This window comes from Urocampus carinirostris, chromosome 16, assembly GCF_059441175.1.
Source record: "Urocampus carinirostris isolate Australia breed hairy pipefish chromosome 16, RoL_Ucar_1.0, whole genome shotgun sequence".
NCBI classification, from domain to species: domain Eukaryota; kingdom Metazoa; phylum Chordata; class Actinopteri; order Syngnathiformes; family Syngnathidae; genus Urocampus; species Urocampus carinirostris.
This window is the reverse complement of record NC_142364.1, coordinates 5,391,105-5,418,110: the sequence shown is the minus strand read 5'-3', so window position 1 is coordinate 5,418,110 and position 27,006 is coordinate 5,391,105. Positions and strand designations below refer to the sequence as shown.

General features: G+C 40.4%; 1 protein-coding gene across 1 annotated transcript in view; it reads right to left on the bottom strand.

Moving 5' to 3' along the window:
- The window catches only part of ass1 (argininosuccinate synthase 1), a 70,424-nt gene extending 49,959 nt beyond the window's left edge, over positions 1-20,465 (bottom strand). The window contains exons 1-8 of the mRNA XM_088319749.1: positions 20,370-20,465; positions 16,367-16,491; positions 12,542-12,610; positions 9,364-9,552; positions 5,181-5,237; positions 5,041-5,115; positions 4,676-4,746; positions 4,575-4,605 (exon numbers count right to left, since the gene is read on the bottom strand). Coding sequence (XP_088175875.1) covers positions 4,575-4,605; positions 4,676-4,746; positions 5,041-5,115; positions 5,181-5,237; positions 9,364-9,552; positions 12,542-12,610; positions 16,367-16,468 — 594 coding nt within the window. The 5' untranslated portion in view covers positions 16,469-16,491; positions 20,370-20,465. The remainder of the gene's footprint in view (positions 1-4,574; positions 4,606-4,675; positions 4,747-5,040; positions 5,116-5,180; positions 5,238-9,363; positions 9,553-12,541; positions 12,611-16,366; positions 16,492-20,369) is intronic.
- Between the last annotated feature and the right edge of the window lie 6,541 nt (positions 20,466-27,006).

The window sequence follows — 27,006 nt, the reverse complement described above, 5'->3', positions numbered from 1 at the left end:
CAGCAATTTCGTCTTTGCAGAAGGGGTGCCCAAACTATAGTCCATGGGCCTATTTTTGGCCTAGCGTGTTATGTCATCCACTCCGCTGTTGCTAAACTACAACACAGCATGCCGAGGCCATCCTGTTAATCTATTAATAAACAACAAAAGGATACTGCTGGAAGTGTGAATTTCCCTACGGGGATGAATAAAGTATCTATCTATTTGAGACCCGTCGACCATCTCTCGCCAGCTACCATGTTAACAAATATGTTTTCACTTCATTTCATATTTTTGTCCAGAATTGGAAAGTACAGTGGTAACCCTTCACACAAGCTCAATTCCTTCCAGGATCGTGCTTGTAGTTCGAATTGTTCGTTCAACAAGCGATTTTTTTCCGATATTAAATAGATAAAAAACTAGCGAGCCCATTCCAAACCTTTTGAAAACTTTGAAAAGAACACTAAATAGCTATCAAAACACATTTAACTGATAACAAAAAAAAACAATAAAATGAGGGAGAACGGTAGGGCCAAAGATTCCAAATAGAGTAATAATATAAATGAGACGATATTAAAACATAAAATGTGAGTTTATTATGAGCACTTAGTCGCTGTAACGAGAATTTGCAATCAATAATAGGGCGGTAATTGGCAAAAGCTCACAGGTATGTCATTTAGAGATACGCTTGCACTTACTGTACACTTAAATTAAAGTTACTGTAACTTTAAATTGGAATACACAAGAAAAGATTTCGCCTGAAGTATTTTGCATGCGCAAACTGGACGAGCCGATGCTGTCCAGTCACAAGCAGTAAGCGGTCTCTTGTGGTAGCCTCTGGGACTGCTTGAGAACTGGATTTTCCTTCATATAGCAAGCAAGATTTTTTACAAATAAAACTTATACAGTGGAACCTCGGTTTTCGAACGACTCACAGTTCGAACAAATCGGAGTCCGAACAAAGAATTTGAGAAATTCTTGCTTCATAGTTCGAACAAAAATCGGAGTTCGAACGCCGGTACGACGCGCGAGTGCGTACGCGAGGGTGGGATGCTGAGCGGCGTATGAAAATACGTGAAGTCGCAAAACCACGTTAAGTATTCCGCGATACAGCTATGGCTAACTGTAGTGCAGTGGTACCGTCTAAGGGTGGATGTTTCACATCACATTTTTTTTACTCCTTTTAATTTTCTCAGGTGCAATTGCACCTCCACTACACTAGGGGACGTCCGAGATTAAACAAATGTGTAGCAAATGGGCCGAGTTACAGAATTCCGTCGAACTCCACCACACCGATGAAGCTGCAGCAACCAGAGTCCTCATGACTTTAACGACACTGTCATGAACCACTTCCGAAAAGTGCTAAAAAGAAGGCAGAAGCAAGTGTCATTGGATAGATATTTTAAGAGAAAAGAACATCCTGTAGCCAGTCATTCGTAGCAAAGAGATTTGAACTTGTGAGCACCCCTCAGACAGAAGAGCTCCCCGAAGTTTTTATGGAAGGGGACTCTCCTTCCAAACAATCATTTTCCTTCCTCCTCCATCCCTCTCCACCGTCCACCTGCGCCTTCTGCTGACCACCACAAAAGTAAAAATCCTATTCATAATTCCTATCTTTATCCTTTTTTAAAAAAATTTACACGTTCATGTTAGCTTAATCTTTCGTACGGAAGATTACGATAACGCGAACGTACGATTAGCCTGTGTTACATTTATGTTATTTGTGTCTTAAATGTAAACAAAGGTAAACATTCAGGGTGTTGGAACAGATTAAAACGATTTACATTATTTGTAATGGGAAAAATGATTTCGGTGTTCGAACAAATCGCTTTTCGAACAGGGTTCTGGAACGGATTTTGGTCGAGAACTGAGGTTCCACTGTATACCGAAATTCTTGTGAGAAGAAGTACCACTGTAACATCGTTTCTCTGGATTTTGAAGTGCTCTCATGAGGTATCGGTGAGAAAAGGGAAAGGAGTTCCAGTGCGACGCCACCCCAGCAGTGCGGGACCCTTCGCCCGCCTGGTGACACCCCCGTCCGTCGGGAGGAGGTGGGCGTGCCTGGTTAGACTCATCTGTCTGGGCACGCCGTCTTTGTACTTTACTGTTACTGGTGACATTTTGGTGTCACGGTGTCACTGTGAAACGGCTCCCCTCCCACGTCGCAGCCCCGCGGCGGCGCACAAGCGCCGGAACAATGAGCGGCACCCGAGGAGTCGGGGCTGGAACTCAGGAGGCCCCAGCTGGGCGCGATGCCCTAACCCTACCCCCCCAACCCCCGGCTCCCATGAAATCGGGAATTAGTGGAAGCGTTACTGACGACAAGTCAGTGTCTGTGTGTCCCCGGCTCTTCCCAGGGCCCGGCGAGGACCCCGGGTGAACGGAGACCAATACGGGCATTGGCGACGCCGTGAGATAGGAACCTCGACGGGTCACCAGGGGCAACCTGTATGGACTGCAGGCACCTCTGTCTCATAGTATCTCACCCGTGGAAGAGTTTTTCCTCGTGTGGGCGCCAATTTTTCCACACTGCCACTTCGAGGGTCAACCCAAAGAGACACCGCATTCAAAATACGCCAACAAACAGTCATCACTGTCTACTATACGGGTTTACGAGTGATGTTGACCTCATACTCTTGTCTTACTGTCCTTGAAGGAAAAGGGTGAGCCGGGTTTTTGCTTGGTGCATGAATTTCGAGCCATTATACTGGCACTTAGACGTAATGTATACCATCATCTGGAACAGGGGTAACGAACCTATGGCTCGGGAGCCATATATGGCTCCGAAATAAAATGTAACAGTTGCACATCTGTCTGTGGCGTTCCAAAGTCAAGTGATTTCATCCCGATTTTGGTCCGTATAAAGCTGAAGCAACTTGATGCAGAAGTTTGATAAGAAACTATTTGAACTGATAAATAAAAACGCTGGCAAACGATTTTGATTGGGTGAGCAGTACAGGAAGGCGGATCCCTGCACGCAGCGCAAAGCAATTCCTTCTCTCTCGCTCAGTGCAGTCTACACCGAAAGTGAATATGACGATATGCTTATCGTTTGCAGTAATTTGTGACATTTTTACAAAAGAACTTTGCATGCACATTGTTTTGAAACCGTTAAGGAGAAATTTCATGGAAAAAAAATGGCCTCAGCACTCTTAGCTTAAGGTGGAAGACAAATTGTAAATGGCATATTTACATTGATTTGGGACACAGGATTTGGCATTATTATCATTTCATATATTTGATAAATGACACACAGTGAAATAAAATGTGCTGGAGAATTAGCTTTTGTCTAGAATGCAGGTTTGGCAGTTTTTTCAATTTTGTCTGAAAATATATGATGTGGCTCTCTCAATTTCTTTTTTAAACATTTTTTGCTTTTATGCCTCTTTGGGTCAAAAAGGTTCCTGACCCCTGATCTAGAACCTGCTGCAATGGTCAAGATTTTGGGGCATTCTTATATCATCTACAGTATATTCTATGTTGATGGGGTCTGTGTATTGTATGGTGCCCTTGAAACAAGGATAGCAGCCTGGTCATTCTGGAAGGGGGATGACCTCTTGGGTGGCCTATTTTCAAGGTTTCTTTAATGTCCTCATGCTGAGTTTTTAGAGTTTTTCCTTGCCCTCATGTAGGTTTCGGATCAGGGGAAGTTGTAACGGTGGTCTATGCAGCCCTTTGAGACCATTTGTGATTAAGGGCTATACAGAGTGAGGAAGGGCAACCAATCACCGAATACTCCGCGTCATCGTATCCAAATATTTTTCTGCTCTTGAGAGAAATCACATCAATGTGCACAAATACAGATTATCAAGCGTAATTTGAGCAATTTTCCTCTCTTTTTCCTATTTTCAGATGCCTCCAAAAGATCACTCAAAGTAATTATCCTGTGGTGTGGGGTAATAACTTCAATTGATTTTTTTCAAAGCCCTGCATGTGCTTTTAGGAAATGAAGCCATTTTTCCAAAACAGCTTCTTTCTGTTCTTTAAGATGTGGAGAGACTGTCAATCAGTCGCCTATTGAATGATTAAATATCTAATGACTTCTGACTTCATGCTCATCTGAAGCAGTGTACATAATTTGAACATTTCTTATTCACAGATCACATTGAGATATAGTATCGTGTGTGATTTTATTCTACCGTATCTTCTCTCAAAAATGCATGGGACAATAGTTCTAACTATCAAATTCCGTCATCAAGATCGGACTGGGGTATGAATTTTGGGCCGTATAAGAGAACAATAAGAAACGAAAAACTAACTGGATGTTTGCCCAAGGTGTGACAAAATTCATTGACAAGAAAAGAGGAATTGATTGTCTCGCCTCTGCAACATCTACTAATGCTGCTCTCCTTTAGGATGCCCTGTGGTACAACACTACCGCTTACAGGCCAGCCTTAGTATTACAAGAGCGGACGTAAACCCCAAATCAGGGATGCGCTAGTGTTAATATTTCTAAATATATTACATCCGTATAAGACAAAATACACATGTGTAATTTGCAAGGATCAATTTTGTTCATTATTTGGAAAAGCTAAATATCACCCAAAACGTTAAATGTCAATATTGTGTCTGCAAGAATATATAGAGATGATTACCTTTGGATTTTCCAGGATGCCGGACTCATAACTGTAAAGAAATCAAGTAATTATTGATAGAAATTGATGACTACATAGCATAATGTGACTTAAATTCCAACCTTATGTGCATAAGGTTGGCGTCCATGCTCCAAGGCGCCCGAGGAGTGACAGGAACGGGAATACCATGTTCCTACAGACATCAGAAAGTACAACTTGTTGCATTTTCTACATTGTGAGTAAACAAATCATCACTGTTCAAGTAAAATCGAAGATTCCATTGATAAATAATGTTATTGTGTTGCCAATTTGAATTTTTCCTGCTTTATGTAACCCCAAAAAATTGTGGTAAGAGAAAACTCCACAATGAGCCAGCCAAGTATTGGCTCGCTTGTCATGACTGCCCTCTAGTGTACAAACGGCTCCATGACAATCTAACAGGCAACATGACTGAGTTCAATGCGTGGGCAACATATTTTTACCTTACCTTTGCGTATTCCATAAGGTCCGTTCTCCCTCGGAAACGGTTGTAGAATTCTGGAATCCTCCACGGTGCAATAATCTGCAAGTGTACACATTTCAGCCTCTATCCAAGTCTCTTTAGGTCCGCCAAATGAACGGACTCACCTTAACCCCAGGATAGAGGGCGTAGAAAGCCAGCTCAAAACGGATCTGGTCATTTCCCTGAATAGTGGGAGGGGAAAGGCCAAATTTAAAAATAGAAAACACAACGCGAGTAATTACAAAATAAATGTTTTCAAATCATTTACATTTTTCTGATGATTTTAAGAATACATGTCAAATTTATGGGCCTGCAGACTGAATGTGGCCCACCACATCATTTTATGTGGCCTGCAAGACAATGTTTTGAAAAGCACAAAAGGAAAAAGAGCCCTGCTGTTTTAAATATGTCCACCACTCCCAAAACTGTATTTGCTGACTACCAATTATCAACCAGAGAACATTAAGGAAACCTATTTTAATATTATTAATGTACTTAAAATAAAAGGAACAGTGAAGTTCCAATATCAAGATACACATTTTTATGAGAAAAAAAAGCAGAAAGACATTAGAAAAGACAAACAAAAACAATAAATCTTTTGAATCCGTGTTTTTATGCAGTTTATGTCCGTTTCCACGAGTTTCCCTGCGTTACATAAACTGGTGTGGAAGTGAATTCTATTGTTTTGATTTCGCTTTTAAAAATTCAGAGTTAGGGGCAGCACGGCGGAACAGTGGTTAGCGTGTGTGCAGCAGAGTTCTGATGTCATGAGATCGAACCTCCTGTGTGGAGTTTGCATGTTCTCCCCGTGCTTGTGTGGGTTTCCTCTAGGCTCTCTGGTTTCCTCCCACATTCCAAAAACATACATGTCAGGTTAATTGGATGGTCCAAATTGTCCCTAGGTGTGAATGAACGACTTGTCTGTCTCTGTGTGCCCTGTGATTGGATGGCAACCAGTTCAGGGTGTCCCCTGCCCGCAGCCTGAAGATAGCTGGGATAGGCCCCAGCACCCCCGCGACCCTACTGAGGATAAGTGGTGCAGATAATGGATGGATGGATGGATGGATGGAAATTCAGATTAGATAAAGAATATAAGAGATTAAATCTTAGTGAAGGGAAAAACAACCCCTAATAATCGTTTAATCATCAAATCGTACATACTAGAATCAGTTTAATCGTAAGCCTTTGAAAAGACCCCCAGCCCTCTAGCTAAGACACACTTTTAATGGAAATAATATTCCGTCCCTGTAAGAATGTTTTTTTTTTGGCCTGTGAGCTAAAATGAGTTTGACACCCCTGATTTAAAGAGACATGGTGTATTGCAGTGTCTTAAATAACGTCTGCCCCGACGCGTACAACTTACAAAACGTCTCCTTCCGGGTGGCTGACAACTTTTTCAAGAAAATAAAAAAGAAACGTTTGCTTTGTTCCGATTTCAAAATCTTGGTTCAGTTTGGAAATTTTGGAATTTTGTTTGTTTGGCAATTTGCATACTCTGCAGCCAATCATAAGCCTGCATCGAATAACTGCATCCGGACTTTCCCGAGCGTTCTAAGGTCGTGCATTTGCATATCATTTTCCAAAGTAGACGCACAAAGAACACAAGTAAAATGGATAAGTGGTTTGGAATCAAGCCAAAACTTCAGCCCCAGAACATTCAAAAGAAGCTAACAAAATTGATGACGCTACAAAACGTAAACGTACATTAAAAGCATGGTGGAAAGAGGAGTTCACATGGCAGATGACGCAACGCAAAACACCGCATGAATGAAGATGAGTCAATACAGGTACATACGGATGGTAGATGGAAAACAGCCATGTCATATACAGGCAATGAATGTTATAAGTAGATTTATAATAAACTTAATTTTAAAGTGTTGTTCTGTTATATATTCTTATTATCAATCCTTGATACTTTGCAACAATGTATTTTTTTTGTGATAAGTTATTGCATTTCAAGTTGTAAAAAATGGGGCAGGCAACTTTATGGCTGGGCAGGGAACTTTTCAGGGTTGTCTGCCCTGGTGTCCCCTAACTTTTTGTCACAAGTTTCAGACACTGTATATTATATTAAGCACCTCCTAGTACAAGCCCCTACAACCCTAATAGTTAAGGCAAGTGGTACAAAAAAACTTAATTAGAAAAAAACAATATTGATTTGAAAGTTAAGCAAAAAACGAATTGAATACGTTTCTTATTTTTGGCGCTCTGTCGCCAAATTCTTCAAGTGTGCGGAGGAAGCGAGGAAAACCGCGACTTGACGCATGCGCACTAAAACGGTGACGTCGGAAAACAATTCCGAGGCCCGTCCAAATGAGAGAGTAAATAGTTGACGTTTTTGCACAGGTTATTCATATAAAACATAACAGGAAGTAAAACAGGTGGTCTGGCAGTACTTTATTTAATATTTAAAACGCACTCTAAACATTTGAACTTTTTCACCCAAATTTTAGTTCTTGTTTTGTTCATCTACCACCATGACGTCATATGACGTGTCGGAAGCCACCCTAGAAGATAAATTCATTGATATTTGGCAAGATTACGACTGTCGTTACAATGTCAGGTCCCCGTACTACAAGGACAAAAAGAAAAGGGATAAGGCGATGGAGGACATTGCTTCGAAATTGGCACAAAAAGGTACATACACACAAACTGTTGTGCTAGAACAGGGGTGTCAAACTCATTTGAACTCGGGGGCCACACGATAGGACAAACATTCTGTCGGGGGCCGGACTGGTAGATTAAAGAGAAAGAAAAAGAGATAAAGAAATAAGAGAAAGAGGGAGGGAAAAGGAGAGAGGGCGGGATAATGAAAGAAAAAGAGAGAGAGGGAGAGAGCGTGAGAATCAAAAGATAAAAAGTCGTGAGAGAGGGGGAAAAGAAAGGGAGAAGAAGAAAGAAATCCAAAGAGAAATAGAAAAACAGAAGGAGAGAAAAGAGAAAATAAAGCGTGAAAGGTATGAAGAGAGAAAGAGAAAAGGAAAAAAGGAAGTTAGAGGAAAAGAGGTTAAGAGACACAGAGGGAGAAAGAGACAAAGAGCAACAAAGGAAGAGAAAAAGAGACACAGAGAGTGAAAGAGACAGAGTGGGAGAAAAGGGGTGGAAAAGAAAGAGAAAGAGAAATAAATACAAGTATAATGTCTTTGTTTGAGGCACCTTTTTTTGGCAACATCAAGTTGAAATATTTCAACCTGCAGCTTGTTTTTCTCTTGCGCTTCTCTGAGTGTTGTCTCGCGGGCCGGATTCAATCCCTTAGCGGGCCTGATCTGGCCCAGGGGCCGCCTGTTTGACACCTGTGTGCTAGCACAATACAGTATCATGTTCACTACTTCTATTGAGTACGATTCTAAGTCTTTGTCTTAATTTGACCTAAAACGTCAGTGCTGGAAGGCAGCAAAGTCTTTTGATAGTACTTTTTAAAAGCCACATGAACAGAATAGAATCGAATAGACCTTTATTGTCATTGTTACAACATGGGTTGAAAATATTGTGACAACGAAATTGGACGTGGCACTCCAGTTCCACATTTTACAGTGAGGATAAAGAAAACAAAGAAGATAAAGGAACAAAAGAAGATGTTTGTACTGTCATTGTTGCAGGCAGAAAACCCGTGACGTAAACAAAAATGAGGAGAGAGGAAAACGGCGAAGCGGAAAACAACCTCAGGTGTGCGGGGGGCTTTAGATGACCCCCGAAACCAAAAACATTAAAAAAAGGCTGGGTAAAAAAATGAGAAGCAAAACGGCGCTGACTTTAAGTATCTGTAGTTTGCAATTGTCCATGTGCTTTGTAGCACTCAGTTTTAGTTGCCCTACAATTTACAATGACATCTAGTGGTCAAATATTACACACGGTCCCTTTAATAATATAATGAAAAGCCGATTTCACTGACCATACCAACAAGTATTTGGTATCTTATCCATCCATCCATTATCTGCACCGCTTCTCCTCAGTAGGATCGCGGGGATGTTGGAGCCCATCCCAGCCATCTTCGGGCAGTGGGCAGGGGACACCCTGAACTGCTTGCCACACAGAGACAGACAACTGACTCGCTCATTCACACCTAGGGACAATACAGACCGGCCTATTAACCTAACATGCATGTTTTTTGGGGGGAATATGGGAGGAAACCGGAGTGCCCGGAAGAAACCCACGCAAGCACGGGGAGAACATGCAAACTCCACACAGGAGATTTGATCTCATGACCTCAGAACTGTGACGCACACGCGCTAACCACTGCACCGCCGTGCTGATTTGGTATCTTAAATAAGATTTATAATCATTCAGAAAAGCAGATAACGGTCTCACCTTTCCCGTGGCACCGTGCGAGACGTACTGGGCACCCTCCCGCCGCGCGATCTCGATCTGGCGCCTAGCGATGCAGGGCCGTGCCAGCGCTGTGCCCAGCAGGTATCGGTCCTCGTAGACAGCGTTGGCCTGGACGGCGGGCAGGATGAAGTCCACCACCAGTTCTTTACGAAGGTCTTCCACGAAAACCTGACGCAAAAGGAGGACACGTACTGAATAATTAGGTGTCATTTCATTTTTGAAGCCACACTTCAACAGGTTCTTCAAATAGAATAATGAATGAATGAAAACTTTATTCGACCATCAAAATAAAAACAGAACAAAAACAATAACTCAACAAAATAATGTTACATAATATGTTTGAAGGGCAGCACGGCGGCGCAGTGGTTAGCGCGTGTGCGGCACAGTTCTGAGGTCGTGGGAACCTCCTGAGTGGGTTCAAATCCAGCTCCCGGCCTTACTGTGCGGAGTTTGTATGTTCTCCCCGTGCTTGCGTGGGTTTCCTCCGGGCACTCCGGTTTCCTCCCACATTCCAAAGACATGCATTTCAGGTGAATTGGCCGGTCCAAATTGTCCCTAGGTGAGACTGAGCGAGTGAGTTGTCTGTCCCCGTGTGCCCTGCGATTGGCTAGCAACCAGTCCAGGGTGTCCCCTGCCCACTGCCTGATGATGATTGCTGGGATGGGCTCCAGCATCCCCGCGACCCTACTGAGGATAAGCGGTGCAGCTGATGAGATGAGATGAGAATATGTTTGAAAAGGGGTAGTAAAAAGCAATGCTTATATTCCCAAGCCCCTTCATCTGCCCTACCAAATACACCAATGATATAACAACAATTGTAATGATATTAATAATAACAGTTATGATATAAGAATAGCAACAATAACACAAAGTTAACTAGACGCACTATTCCCAATCGCCCGTACCACTTCATACCCCACCCTCCTCATCTCTGTATTCCGCCAGGAATTATTTTTTTTGTATTTAAATTTGAACAAGAGAATAGTTGGACATTGTTTGATCTCGTCTTGTAGATTGCTCCAAAGTTTGACTCCGCACACAGACACACACATACTTTTCCTGGTGGTTCTCACCTTTGGGCCTATGAATTCACTACAGCCCCTTAAGTTATATAATAGTTATGATATTTGCAACAGCAGAAGTGCACAAGTAAGAGAAAACATTTTGTGGTATAAAAACCTCTTTTATTAAAAAATGATAGTGAATGCATGAGGGAACACATTCGCAGCAGGCAATTCCTTTCAGGCTATTGACAATTGTAGCAATCAAATCCAAAGGGACAGTGTGTAATATTTAGTGCACCCCTTTGTTCAGAAAAAAAACAACAACATTGATTTGACTACTATGCAAAAATCTCTGAACTATCATACTAATGTTATTCACAGGTCGAAAAATGGAATCCCCACCTAAGGTCGCTGCCATTTTTTTTGCTACGCTGTGCTCTATGGCAGTGTTTTCCAACCCCTTTTGAACCAACGTACACTTTTATTTATAAAAAAAGTTCCGAGGCACACCATCCGTCGAAAATGTTTGAAAATTAAGTTATGTCAAATATTTCATTGTACTACCTCATAGGCAGAAATTAGTATATAAAAAGAAGAAAATAATACGTGAAATAAAAAAGAATGATGTGTGCTTTATTTATGTTTTTATTTTTTTACAGAGCAATCTTAAACCGCTTTGTTGAACAAATTAGGTTATTAAGTGTACTGTGCTACCTCATGAGCAGATAATTAGTATATAAAAAGTATATAAAAAACTACTGCCACCTACTGATATGGATGACTATTACAGTTCCAGAAAGTAAAAATACTGAATAATGGCCTGATTTTTTGGAAAGATAGAATTGGGCAAATTCCATCGGCACACTAGACAAGGTCTCACGGCACACTAGTGTGCCCCGGCACAGTGGTTGAAAAACACTGCTCTGTGGCACTGGTTTTTGTATTTCATTAGACAATGCAGTGCCATCTAGTGTTGAAATATGACACCATGGGGCTTTAACTAAGTTCTTACAATGCCAAACTGAGTTCAAAGACCCCTAATGTATTTTTTTCCAATGTGCCTATCTCCTTTTACCCTTTGTCTTTCAGCTACGCCGTTACGCATTACACACTTGCCGTTTTCTTTTATTCTCTGATGAAAATGGTGAAACTAAGAAAAGGACTGTTTCAAATACAGTCCAATTGCTAACCAAAACCCCCAAAAAGATGAAAATGGAAGAGTTTATTTTCAAACGCATCCAAGAATTTCACATTCTTGCACGTGCAACAAAAAGAGCTTCACAGAGGCTGCAATGATGATTTCAGCCAGAGGATGGCATCAGCAGGTAGAATATTTTAAAGTTGGGCATTGATTACACATTTTTAACTTTAAAGGACACCTTTAACTACGCACCCCACCATTAGTGTCAAAAGGTTGCCAGGTTTTACTGGAATGAACTGAACAAGAAAGGAGAATTCAATCATGTTTAAATCATGTTTTGAAATAAATAGTTGCTATGATTGCTTTTATTGAAGATAAGAAAGTTTGATCACATGACCCCGATTTTAGCTAACCTGCATTGGCTCCCTGTTAGCTTAAGATGTGATTTTACAGTTCTGTTGGTATTATACAAAATCATGCATGGAATTGCTCCCTCATATCTTTCAGATTTAATTTCCCCCTATGTTCCAGTCCTTGGCTCCGAAAACGCTGGTCGACTAGTGGTCCCAAGAGCCAAGAAGAAATCCATAGGTTCGAGAGCGTTCTCCATTCGCGCCCTGGTGTTGTGGAATGCTCTGATCTGCAACCTCAGAGGAACTGTTTAAATCTAGGCTTAAAACCCACATCTATTCTATAGCTTATGAATGACCAATATTTCACGTTGACAATATCTGTGTATTGTTATTATTGCAACATCCAGTGCAGCCTGGTCATCCTGGAAGGGGGATGACCTCATGTGCTCTCCCTTCGCAAGGTTTATTCATTATCCTCATGTTGAGGTTTTTGAGTTTTTTCTTGCTCTCAGGTAGGTTTTAGATCAGGGGATGGTGTAATAATAGTCTGTAGTTTGCAGTAATCTGAGATCTGTGCAGCCCTTTGAGACTCCATGTGATTAAGGGCTATACAAATAAACAAGACTTGACTTGACTGGTGTGATTATAGTATCACGTACCTTTTTGGCGCCGAGGCTCTCTGCCTTTTTGCGAGCGGCTTCAAAGTCCTCATCTTGTCCAATATTGGCCTAGATAGGAAGAAAAATGGAATCAAACGGTGCCAAGTCAAGCAAAATGATTTTCATTGATTACCGTCTGTCGTTGAAAACAATAAACACGTTAAAACGTTGCTGCTCATTGAATAAACCTGCTAAGTCATTCACCAAGAACCGACAGGAGACGAGCAATGTAAACAAAAACAAAAAAACTGTTTGTGTTTGGAAAAACAAAGAAAAGAGCTGATCACACAAGGGCTTAGAATTCAATCCTGCTTGTTGTGCAGCGGGATTAGTATTTATCTATTGTAGCAGCAACAAACGAGCAGAACATACTCCCTAAACTCTGACGGGGCCCCCGAGCCAAATTGCACCAACTGGTTGAACGTGGGAGCCGAGTGAAGAGCAAATAAGCTCAGCACAAAAATGACTTCCACCTTCTTTAGTTCAAATAACTCACTTTGGAATGGATGGAACGTCGGCGTCCCCGTTTGGACAGTTCCTGAACGTACAGTGACTTGCGAAACTATTTGGCCCCCTTGAACTCTGTGACCTTTTGCCACGTTTCACACTCCAAACATAAAGATATAAAACCATTAATTTCTTGTGAAGCATCAACAATAAGTGGGACACAATCACGAAGTGGAACACACTTTATAGGATATTTTAAACTTTTTTAACAAATAAAAAACAAAAAAGTGGGTGTGCAAAATGATTCAGCCCCTATACTTTCACTGCAGCAAACTCTGTCCAGAAGTTCAGTGAGAATCTCTGAATGAGTCAATGTTGATCTAAATGACTAGCGATGATAAATGGAATCCACCTGTGCATATTCAAGTCTCTGCATAAATGCACCTGCACTGTGATAGTCTCAGAGGTCCGTTTAAAGCTCAGAGAGCATCATGAAAAACGAGGAACACATCAGGCAGGTCTGTGATACTGTTGTGGAGAAGTTTAAAGCTGGATTTGGATACAAAAAGATTTCCCAAGCTTTGAACATCCCAAGGAGCACTGTGCAAGCAATAAAATTGAAATGAAAGGAGTATCAGACCACCGCAAATTTACAGAGATCAGGGCGTCCCCCTAAATTTTCAGCTCATACAAGGAGAAAACTGATCAGAGATGCAGCCAAGTGGCCCATGATCACTCTGGATGAACTGCAGAGGTCTACAGCTGAGGTGGGAAGATCTGTCCATAGGACAAAAATCAGTCGTGTACTGAAAAGTCTGGCCTTTATAGAAGAGTGGCAAGAAAGAAGCCATTTCTCAAAGATATCCATGAAAAGTGTTGTTTAAAGTTTGCCACAAGCCACCTGGGAGACACACCAAACATGTGGAAGAAGGTGCTCTGGTCAGATGAGACCAAAATGAACATTTTGGCAACAATGCAAGACGTTATGTTTGGCGTAAAAACAGCACAGCTCATCAACTTCAACACACCATCCCCACAGTCAAACATGGTGGTGGCAGCATCATGGTTTGGGCCTGCTTTTCTTCAGCAGGGACAGGGAAGATGGTTAAAATTGATGGGAAGATGGATGGAGCCAAATACAAGACCAATCTGGAAGAAAACCTGACGGAGTCCGCAAAAGACCTGGGACTTGGACGGAGATTTGTCTTCCAACAAGACAATGATCCAAAACATAAAGCAAAAACTACAATGGAATGGTTCACCAAAAAACATATCAAGGTGTTGGAATGGCCAAGTCAAAGTCCAGACCTCAATCCAATTGAGAATCTGTGGAAAGAACTGAAAACTGCTGTTCACAAACGCTTTCCATCCAACCTCACTGAGCTCGAGCTGTTTTGCAAGGAGGAATGGGCAAAAATATCAGTTTCTCGATGTGCAAAACTGATTTTCTATCATCCCCCAAGCGACATAGAGCTGTAATCGCAGCATAAGGTGGCGCTACGAAGCATTAACGCAATGGGGCTGAATTATTTTGTAAACCCACTTTTTCATTTTTTATTTGATAAAAAAGTTTAAAATATCCAATAAAGTGTGTCCCACTTTTTGTTGGTGCTTCACAAGAAATTACAGTTTTATATCTTTATGTTTGAAGTCTGAAATGTGGCAAAAGTTCAAGGGGCCAAATAGTTTCGCAAGCCACTGTACCAATTTACCATGGTTCCATGATAAATTAAAACATCCAAGGCAACATATTGATAAAAATGATGTTCACACCGTACGTAATTATGTCGATTGAAGGGATATTTTTATGTATAGAACATTCTGCAAATTTCTCACTTCTTTAGCAACTTTAAACACCGTCATCTCATCCTGGTGACTCAGATATCTGAGACAACGCCCAAAGAGGCATGATCTGGTCAAGTGTCCATGGTCCATATAAAAAGAGTAGCTGATTGATAGCTTGTTCTCCTTTTCTTCGGCCTGCCTGGCTTGTTCGTCTCACACGGCGGCCATGCGGGCCTGCATTGCGGCCTCAAGTTCAGCACGTGGGCCATACATTGCCAACCATTCGGAGCACGAGACCAAATCTCTCCACAACGATAAGGGCACGGCTTCAGATTTAACTCCATGTTTGATGGTTCTTGGAAATTTTTCTGTACAAGGGAATCCTTCCAAATCGACTAGCATTATAGCGGGAAAGTTTCGTTTCGTGCAAGTAACTTCCAGACTTTCAGCGGTCCAGAGCTCCCTTAATCTCCAGTGCCCCCCCCCTTTTTTCTATCATTGACTCTCTGTGTTAATAAATAGTGCAAGCTATTTCAAGCGGCCTGGTTCATTGATTCCATTTTCTTGCGATTACCGTAAATTCCGGACTATAAGCCGCTACTTTTTTCCCTAAATTTCAACCCTGCGGCTTATTCAGTGATGCGGCCAATTTATGTAATTTTTCTAGCGGCCGCTAGCGGCGCTCGAGTGTTGCTGCCATTAACTGCCCTGTCAAAGCTATATTATTATTATTATTATTAAAGCTTTGAAAACTCTCTCGGTGTACCGTCTTTCTTTGTAAATATGTGTAACCCATGTATAATATGTATTTGCAACTGTATATTTTTGCAATGTATTTATTTTAGACACTTATTCTGATATGTTTTGCACGGGTGAACGAAAAATGAGGGGCGGAACAAACGCGGGGTGCCGAGTTTAAGTGGGGACACTAACGCTAAAGGTGAGGGACAGACAAGGAAAGAAGATGGGGTAAGAAGTTGGTTAAAGAAAACGGAGTTGCGTGAGTAAATGAGTTCATCTGATATATTTTTCCCACCCTTACCTTTGGAAATATACACTTTTTTCCTTGGATTACTTTCAACGGGACCCGGAGTCTGCAGGTCTGCATCAAACCTTAAGTACCGGTATAGTTTTCCGTTCATTTGCCGGCTGTGATTTTTGGACTCTGGACTTTAATGAAGGACATTTAGTTTCAATCGCGGGACTTGAAGTCGGGTTTGGGTTAATTTTGTGTTTGTGTTACATGTTTAAATGTGGGCGCATGCGGCTTGTATACAGGCGCGGCTTGTGTATGTACAAAATCGGTTTTCCTCTTAAAATGTGGTGGGTGCGGCTTATAATCAGGTGCGCTCTATAGTCCGGAATTAACGGTAGTAATTCATATCAGAACTCAAAGGACTCCAAGTAATAACGCAAGGTTTTTTCTTCAGTGTAGGAAATTCAAGCATCCTTCAGGAAAATAAATATTCATGGTGGAGCACAAGCAACACCTCGAGGCAAATTTGTTGACTGATTGCAGTAAAGAATAATTCGTTTCAATTCTAACCATTTTCAAAATTAAAGCTAGAAAAATCCCTACAACAGTAATCTTACCATGAAAGCGATAACGTCGTAACCCTGCTCCTTCAGCCACACCAGAATACAAGACGTATCCAGTCCCCCACTATAAGCCAGAACCACTATTCCTTTAGACATGTTGGTTTTTCGCGACTGTGGGGCTGTAAGGCAAATGAAAAACATCAGTCAGCAAACATGGTCAATAAATAACTTGAAGGCACCGGATTAGTCATAAAAAACATTGGAGAAAAAAAATGTGTGTTAGGTCTGAACTTAAGTAGATGGCGAGACGATATCACTGGATTTTGAACATGACATTTTAATTTTTTCCCCACTAGTCATCATGTACAAGATTACAATAAATTAAAAATCAACAGCTTTGATAGACAATTGACACAAAAGAAGGAAAAAAGGGGTAGACAGGAAAAAGCCCAAAAAAACTTGAATGCACCCAATTAGTCATAAAATAAAAAAACCTAATTGGAAGTAAAATAGCAATCTCTTCATCCATACCCGCCAACCCTGAGTGACTAAAACCTGTGCAAGTTAAGCTAATAAAGACTTGAGAAAAAAATTATTAACTTATACTTAGTTTTCTTTATTTTAATGAGGGCCGAAAAAAATTTCATTTCAATTCTCTGTTTATGATGCAGAATTGACAATAAAGCTGAATTTGACCTATTATTTTATTTTTCTTTGGGGATTTTATGAAAATAGTTCATTTAAGCTCATTTGAAAAATGAAAATCAATGATCACATACTTTATGCACAAACTTATGCTCCTCCTTATTTTATACGTTTTTTTTTAATAATTTCAACTAGTGTACAATTTTTCGACTGGAATATACATTTATTTTTACATAAAAAATATTAAAAACTTGTTTTTTTGTTAGAGCAATCTTGGTTTTTATCATCCGGATGCTCTTGGTCACTGGTAGCAGATCTCATCTCATCTCATTAGCCGTACCGCTTATCCTCAGTAGGGTCGCGGGGGGCTGGAGCCCATCCCAGCAATCATCGGGCAGTGGGCAGGGGACACCCTGAACTGGTTGCCAGCCAATCGCAGGGCACACAGGGACAGACAACTCATTCGCTCATTTACACCTAGGGACAATTTGGACCGGCCAATTCACCTGAAATGCATGTTTTTGGAACATGGGAGGAAACCGGAGTGCCCGGAGGAAACCCACGCAAGCACGGGGAGAACATACAAACTCCGCACAGAAAGTCTGGAGCTGGATTTGAACCCACGACAGGTTCCCATGACATGAACTGTGCCACACAAGCGCTAACCACTGCGCCGCCGTGCTGCCCCTGGTAGCAGATAACTACAGCAAATGTTATCCTCGATCAAGCACATGGTTAACTACAGCTAAATGCTAGTTAAACTCAAGATTTTTAAGACTTTATTCATTCATTTTCAAATTGATTTTAAGACAAAGTCGACCAAAAAAAAATCACAATTGAAACACAAAAAACCCCACACAATAAGAAAATGTCTCTGCTATGTTTAATTGTGGGTAGACATGCGTCCGACTGAAACCACATCACCGTTTTGATAGTTCCATTATTGTGGTCACACCATGTTGCCACCAAAGTAAATCAGTGAATTATATATTAAAAAAGACAATTGATAAATGTTACTAAATATTTTTGATTGAAACAAACTTAATATTATTCACGTGTCCACATTTTATACTTTCGGAAACTGAATTTAAAACATTGTAATGCCAATTAGTGCCTTGTTTTTAGAATAATGAACTCTGTGCCTTTTAGTCACTATGTGTTTCCATAGTTTGTATGAGTCCTTGAGCTCTGTAGCGCTCATTTTCGTTTGAGTTATAAAATACAGTGACATCTAGTAGTCAAATATAAGACGGTGTGCCTTGAAAATACTTTTGATTCCATGCGCCTTATAGTCTAAAACTGTTTTGCCTACGGCTTCTTTGGGAGGTGTGCCTAATAGTTCAGAAAATACTTTATTTGTACTGCTTTCATGTCACAAATCACTCATTACTCAACTTGGCTTTATGTACGTTTTTCGTGCATTAATGTATAGATTTTTTTGTCTTTTTAAGTACGTTCTCTCAAGTTTTTGCGTGTATTACGTACGTTTTACGTGTTTTAGTACAATTTTTGAGTTTTTCCTTGCCCTCATGTAAGTCTTAGATCAGGGGATGGTGTCATAACAGACTGTAGTTTGCAATAATCTGTGGTCTGGGCAGCCCTTTGAGACTCCTTGTGATTAAGGGCGTCACAAATAAACATGACTTGACTTTCCTCATGCTAAGGTTTTTGAGTTTTTCCTTGTCCTCATGTAGGTCTTAGATCAGGGGATGGTGTCATAATAGTCTGTAGATTGCAATAGTCTGTGGTCTGTGCAGCCCTTTGAGACTCCTTGTGATTAAGGGCGTCACAAATAAACATGACTTGACTTTCCTCATGCTAAGGGTTTTGAGTTTTCCTTGCCCACATGTAGGTTTTAGATCAGGGGATGGTGTCATAATAGTCTGTGGTTTGCAATAATCTGTGGTCTGTGCAGCCCTTTGAGACTCCTTGTGATTAAGGGCGTCACAAATAAACATGACTTGACTTTCCTCATGCTAAGGTTTTTGAGTTTTTCCTTGCCCTCATGTAAGTTTTAGATCAGGGGATGGTGAAATAATAGTCTGTAGATCTGTGCAGCCCTTTGAGACTCCTTGTGATTAAGGGCCAAACAAATAAACATGACTTTACAATGTTTCTTCACTTTCTTTATGTTGAGGTTTTGAGTTTTTCTCTGCCCTCGTGCAGGCTTTAGATCACGGAAGGGTGTAGTGTGTAGTTGGCATTAATCTGTGGTCTGTGTAGCCCTTGTGATTAAGAGCTATACAAAGAAACATGACTTGACTATATATTGCACACTGTCCCTTTATAGACACTGATCATATCAAAGATTTCATATGGTAGTTAGAAATCGATTCCCCTGGAACACGGATTTTCCACCACTGTGCCGCAACACACTAGTGTGCCGAGAGAAATTATCCAATGTCATTTTCTAAATCTAAAAAATTGTATAAAACATTTATGAATCATTTTCTACAAATATTATCTCATTATCAAGTGTCTGTGCTGTAAAAACTGGGGGTATTATAAATTATATTGCAATTAAACATACTCTTCAGTGTCATTTTATAACATTTTTGGTTAGTGGTGTGCAGCAAATTTCTTCCAATGTAAAAAACATGCGCTGGCTCAAAAAATGTTGAAAAACACAGCCCTAAAAAAAACACAACAGTGAGCTATTTGCAGGGTTGGGTAGGGTTACTTTAACTGGATTACTTTCAATTACTTTTGGATTACTCAAATACCAAATATGCTAATAAATGACAAAAGAAACTAAATATGAATAAAATTACTAAATTTTGTGCAGGCTTGGGAAGTAATGGAATACATGGAACGGCAAAAAGCTGTTTGGATTTATTTTCATTTGGTTTCTGTGGCATTTTTTGCTCGTTTTGCCGGAGATCGAAGAGATCAAAGCCAGGAGAGAAAGCTTACCATGTGTTTTGAGTCATCATTTTATTCATATTTACTTTCTTTAGTCTTTTATTAGCATATGTGGTAGTGGAGTAATCCAAAAGTAATTGAAAGTAATCCAGTTAAAGTAACCCTACCCAACCCTGGCTATTTGTCGCAGGCTACTCGCGTGAACATCGTGGGCCACCTTGCGCCCGCGGGCAACACGTTGCTGACCCTCGAAGACTGTCGCCTACCAACAAACTGATAGAAAAAAATGGACATAATAACTGTTCGTAGGTTGTTTATCCAACATTATCTCAGTTATTACAGAGAGTTTAACGTTTAAATAGAGACCAGAAACTCGACATACAACGAAGAAAATCCCTCCATTTGTAAATATGCCAAAAATATTGGTAGTGACGTCCCCAGCCACGTAACAGCAGTTCTTGTCGGGAGGGGCAAGAAGGCGAACGTAAAATAATGTAAATTCTAAGACATTATAAGCATAATTAGCGAGAAAATGACGAAATGAACTCACCTCGAAAAAAGGATGCTCTTCTGAGTCGTCCGCAGGTCGTAATGTCGGGAGTGAATTGCTAGTAACCGTGGCCGCGTGCAGACTCCAATCACTGCCTTCCTATTGGTTCCTTCAGGATGACGTCACGGCGTATTTGCATTTGAACTTGTAAAAAAAGAAAAATCTAGTAACCTGTCGCCATATTTGTTACACGCTCCCACCACTCGGTTTTTAAAGGGCCAGTGCATATTTTTAAAAATGTGAATGAATCGAAATTTCAGTACAGGACAGTACTTTTATTTCGTTAAACGCAAAAAAGTGCATGAAGTGAACGCAACAAAATAGAATCTGTAGGAAATTCTTTTATTTTCAGCATAGATTCATACCTTTCATACTTTGACTGCACTATGTTTACTGCTCACCTTGCACAAAGTTTCACTATTTTTTTTGCACTATGATGACTATTTCTTTGCACCAAATGCATATGTTGACTATTTTTTGCACTATGATGACTATTTTTGCACCAAATGCATAATTGCACAAACCCTTACGATACCAAACTGTATGTAACATCCTACATGCCGACATTTCTTGCGTAAATATTGTGTAAATTATAACTATAGCCTTATCCTCCTTGTTTTATAACCTTATCTTCTCTGTTCCTTTATCTCACAGGTGTCAAAGAGGCGGCCCGCGGGCCAGATCAGGCCCGCTAAGGGATTGAATCCGGCCCGCGAGACAACACTCAGAGGAGCGCAAGAGAAAAAAAGAGCTGCAGGTTGAAATATGTCAAATTGATGTTGACAAAGCCAAGTGCCTCTCACAAAGACACTGTACTTGTGTTTATTTCTCCCTCTCACTATCTCTCTTTCTCTCTCTCTCTCAATCCCCCCCTCTCTCTCTCCCTCTCCCTCTCTCTCTCTCTCTCTCTCTCTCTCTTTCTATTACATCTGTTTTCTCCCACTCTGTCTCAGTCTCTTTCATTCTCTGTGTCTCTCTTTTTCTCTTCCTTTGTTGTTCTTTGTCTCTTTCTCTATGTGTCTTTTAACCTCTTTTGCTCTAACTTCCTTTTTCCTTTTCTCTCTTTTCTCTTTCTCTCTTCATACCCTCTGTGCTTTCTTTTTTATTTTCTCTCCTTGTGTCTTTCTATTTCTCTTTGGATTTCTTTCTTCCTCTCCCTTTTTTTCCCCTCTCTCGCGACTTTTTATCTTTTGTTTCTCACGCTCTCTCCCTCTCTCTCTTTTCTTTCTTTCTTTTATTTCTTTATCTCTTTTTCTTTCTCTTAAATCTACTAGTCCGGCCCCCAACAGAATATTTGTTCTATCATGTGGCCCCCGAGTTAAAATGAGTTTGACACCCCTGCTTTATCTTCTTAGCTTTTTTACCTCACTGTAAAGGTGTGGACCTGGAGTGTCATGCCCAATTTCGTTGTCATAATATGTTAGCCCATTTTGTAACAATGACAATGAAGGTATATTCTATTCTATTCTATTCTATTCAACTTTTGCATTTCTCTCATATTTTATATATTTATTGATCATTTCAAATCGTATACGCCATATAAAATGTAAAATACACAGCTATGTGTAATAAACAAGACTGAATTTACTGCAAGCTGGAAAAGAACTAAAAAAAGATGCTGAAGATGTTATTTATTTGGTAAATAAAATAAACACGTTTACACAAATGATATTTGTCTTTAGTATACATTTTGTTCTATACTCGCAGCCCAGAAGATGATTTTGTGAGGCACCAACCTTGAAGATGGGGTGCGTAGTTTGAGGTTTCCCCTAAAAGGTTTACAATTAAATATTTTCTCTATTAAGTATGTGTTCACTGAGTTCAAAGAGCCTTTATATATTTTATCATCCGTGTTCTGGCAACAGAGTGCATTAGGCTGCAGGACAGGAGGCGGAGGAGATGGCGGGGCTGAATGATTTCACGAGCATTCATTTTTCATTCTAGAATGAAAATGGTGAAAGTAAGAAACAAACAGGGTTGGGTAGGGTTACTTGAACTGGATTACTTTCAATGACTTTTGGATGACTCCAATACCAAATATGCTAATAAAAGACAAAAGAAACTAAATATGAATAAAATGATGACTCACAACACGTGGTAAGCTTCCTCTCCTGGCTTTGATCTCTTCGATCTCCGGCAAAACGAACATGAAATGCGACAGAAACAAAATGAAAATAAATCCAAACAGCTTGCCGACATCATTTTTGCCGTTCCATGTATTCTGTTACTCCCCAAGCCTGCACAAAATGGAGTCATTTGATTCATATTTGTTTCCTTTGTCTTTTATTAGCATATTTGGTATTGGAGTAATCCAAAAGTAATTGAAAGTAATCCAGTTAAAGTAAAATCTGGGCTCAAAATTACTAATTAAGAAGCGACTTAAGTCAAAGTTACAGTGCATGAAGGTAAAAATATACGGGTTCCCCTGACGTTGTGTCCTAAATGTGGTATTTTGAAGTCGAGTCGAAGTAGAACGAAGTTGAGTAAAGTTAGTAGAGTTTGTCGAGAACCGGCTTCTTCGGCTCGGCTCACTAATAGGAACCGGCTCTTTCGGGTCCCAAACGGCTCCTCAGGTGGTTTTTGCTTCTTTAATCCCCACACGACCAAATGTCATGTAAAATTGTGCACAAAATGACTCAAAGGAAGGGGGGAAATAGAACAAAAAAGAAAAAAATATCAAAATGAAAAAGTAGTGAAAAGCTGAGAAAAAAAGAAACAAAAGGAAGAGAAAAAAAGAAGGAAACATTTAGAAAAAAAGCCAGAAAAAAAGAGAAGAAAGAAACGTAGGAAAAACGTAAATAGAGAACAAAAAGAAAAAAGTAACAGCTCGGAAACAATGAGATTCTTTTAAAGGAATTTTAAAAAAAAGTAGCAAAAAAACACGGAAAAAAGAAGAAAAAGCTTGTGTTGCATTCAAATAATTTCCAATGATATCAAGTGAATCTTGTTGCCATTATTGTACTTCCACTAAAAAATGTGACTAAGTACAGTTCTGTATCTTACAACCGACTCAATAAGCCCCGAAAAATGTTAATATTATGCGACAAAATATATCAGGAGATAAAAAGAAACGGATATCTTGTGAAAGAATTGTAAGAACAAACGACGTTTGTAGGCCATCGTACATGAGTCAATTCATTCAAAAGAGAAAAATCATTTTGCTTTGCCGGAAGCTCAGCAAAATGTCAAGTTTTGGACGTATTTGATAATGACTTAGTTGCCACACTTGGGATTGCCGTTGCTCACTGTTGTTTCAAGCGTTGCTCACCGACTTTGTGTGAACGCTCAGACCCGTAGGGAAAATTACAGGGAACATTGCTTACCGCGTGTTGTGAATCATCATTTTATTCCTATTTAGTTTCTTTTGTCTTTTACGAGCATATTTGGTATTGGAGTAATCCAAAAGTAATTGAAAGTAATCCAGTTAAAGTAACCCTACCCAACCCTGAAACGTAATTTTAGAAAGGCATATCAAACTTCTTGACTTAATCAGTAACAACAAGCTCCAAAATGGCTGCTGACCCCTGATCTATAGGTAAACAAATGCAATGCACAAGATCAACAAGTCATCGGGAATTACTTGACAGAGAACATTTGGAAGCCTTCACTGTTTCTCTCAACAACCCTGTGAAATATCACACTGAGCACAGCACAAACTGGATAAAGACCGCTGAGTGAACTGTATGTACAGTTACTAGGTAGGAAAAATAGGGAAATTCCTTCCCACTATGCAACCTGTGCTACCTTGTCAAAACCATAAACATTCCACTCAAATCACAAGGGACGAGAGGGGCCCCATCCGGAATGTTATGAAGCTTTTTTGAAATTGAGAGCTATTTTTCTGGGAAGTTTTTACAGTATGAGTAAAAGAACTCTTCTTATTATGTTATAATGAAATGGTTGCCCCACATCCCTAGTGATTAAGGCGGGGGTGTCAAACAGGCGGCCCGCGGGCCGCATCAGGCCCGCTTAGGGATTGAATCCGGCCTGCTAGACTATGCTGATGGAAGCGCAAGAGAAAAACGAGCTGCAGGTTGAAATATGTCCGCTTGATGTTGTCAAAGGCAGGTGCCTCGAACAAATGTTGTACTTGTATTTCTCTCTCTCTCTCTCTCTCTCTCTCTCTCTCTCTCTCTTCTTCCGTGTTTCTCTCACTCTCTATCTCTCTCTCTTTCAATCTCTTTCTTTGTTCCTCTTTGTCTGTTTCTCTCTGTGTGTCTTTTTACTTTCTTTTTCCTCTCTTCCTTTTCCCCTCTTTTCTCTCTTTCTCTCTTGATTTCCCCTTCTCTATTTCTCTCCTTCTCTTTTCTCTCCTCTCTTGATTTCCCCTTCTCTATTTCTCTCCTTCTCATTTCTCTCCTTGTCTCTTTTCTATTTCTCTTTTTATCTCTTTTATTTCTCATGTTCTCTCTCTGTCTTTTTTTCTCCCACTCTCTCTTTTCCTCTCTCCCTCTCTTTCTCTTATTTCTTTCTCTCTTTTTTTCTTTCTCCTCCATCGACTAGACCGGCCCCCGAGAGAATGTTTGTTCTATCGTGTGGCGCGCGAGTTAAAATGAGTTTGACATCCCTGGATTGAGGGATCCAACAGTCAACCATTATGTTACTACCAGGTTGAAATGATTAGAATTCGGGTAGAGATAAGTTCAATCAACCACTAGAACTGTGATGTTTACCTCATTTTAAATTACAAACCACATACTAGGTAAACAAATCTCACAGGGGCCGGACTAATAAAATAACAGAACGCCAGGCACTGATTTGATAAACGCTCGGGGTCCAGACATCAAGAAAGTGCAAAGGGTAGGAAAATAGAAAGAGAAAAGAGAGAAAAGGAAAAAAGGAAGTTAGAGCAAAAAAAGTTAAAAAGACAGAGAGAGAGAGAGAAAGAGACAAAAAGCAACAAAGGAAGAGAAAAAGAGAGACACGGAGAGTGAAAGAGACAGAGAGTGGGAGAAAAGGGGTGGAAAAGAGAGAGAGAGCGTGAGAGAGAAAGAGAGAAAGAAATACAAGTACAGTGTCTTTGTTCGAGGCACCTGGCTTTGGCGACATCAAGTTGACATATTTCAACCTGCCGCTTGTTTTTCTCTTGCGCTTCTCTGAGTGTTGTCTCGCGGGCCGGATTCAATCCCTTAGCGGGCCTGATCTGGCCCGCGGGCCGCCTGTGGCGTAAACTCTCTGTGGATTCAATTATATGTATGTACGTATTATATACACACACGTGTGTGTGTGTGAGGATACTGCTATAGTATTAACTGTGCATACAGTAAGACAAAATCCTTTCTTAGCACAGCTCACAAGTGCCACCTAGTGTTTTTTCTGGTCAAATTCATCTTCTGCGCCGCTTATCCTCAGTCGGGTTGCAGGGGTTGCTGTTTTTTTTTGGAAATTCGATTTCTAACTCCCATGCTCAATCATTGATATAATCAGTGTCTTTAAAGGGACCGTGTGCAATGTTTAATGCCTTCTAGTGGTACAAAAAATCTTTGTAAAAAAAAAACTGATTTGAATAATTGGCAACTACACATAAACTATCATTCATCCACTCATTTTCTGTACCTCTTATTAGTCACAGGGGGTGCTTTCTTCAGGCAGTGGGCAGGGGACACCCTGAACTGGTTGCCAGCCAGTCGCCAGGCACACAGAGACGGACAAATTACTCGCTCATTCACACCTAGGGACAATTTAGACCGGCCAATTCACCTGACAAGCATGGTTTTTATTGGAATGTGAGAGGAAACTGGAAGAATCCCACGAAAAACGGGGAGAACATGCAAACTCCCCACGGGAAGGCAGGTCGCAGGATTTGGTCCTATGACCTTAGAACTGTGCCGCGGACGTGCTAACAGCTCAGCTGCCATGCTGCTGGTCAAACCTAAACAAAATAAACTACGTCCCTCAAAATAAATACACCTTAGCAGACACACTTTTGCAGAGGGGGTTTAAGTAACGGGTTCAATGTAGTAGAGAATCGATTCGTCTTCACAAATCTACTCAGGTAAGTTGTTACTAGCCACCTCTGCCAGGTTGTAAATGTTAGAAGTTAGAAAATCCTCGAACATGCCAGTCAGGAATCAGATTTCCTAGTAAATTACAATGAACTATTTACAGAATGAATCCATGAGCAACTCTGGTGTTATTTTTTGGGTACCTGGTGCACGCAGACGCCATGTTGGCGCCCCCTGCTTTCAGGTCATGATACACCCAGAGAACACCTCCAATGGGTGCACAGAATCAGGATTGGGTAGGGTTACTTTAACTGGATTACTTTCAATTACTTTTGGATTACTCCAATACTAAATATGCTAATAAAAGATAAACTAAATATGAATAAAAGGACTAAATGTTGTGCAGGCTCGGGGAGTAACGGGATACATGGAACGGCAAAAATGATGTTGGCAAGCTGTTTGGATTTATTTTCATTTTGTTTCTGTGGCTTTTTATATTCGTTTTGTCGGAGATCAAAGCCAGGAGAGAAAGCTTACCACGTGTTGAGAGTCATCATTTTATTCATATTTACCTTCTTGTGTCTTTTATTAGCATATTTGGTATTGGAGTCATCCAAAAGTAATTGAAATTAATCCAGTTAAAGTAACCCTACCCAACCCTGTTTCTTACTTTCACCATTTTCAATAGATAT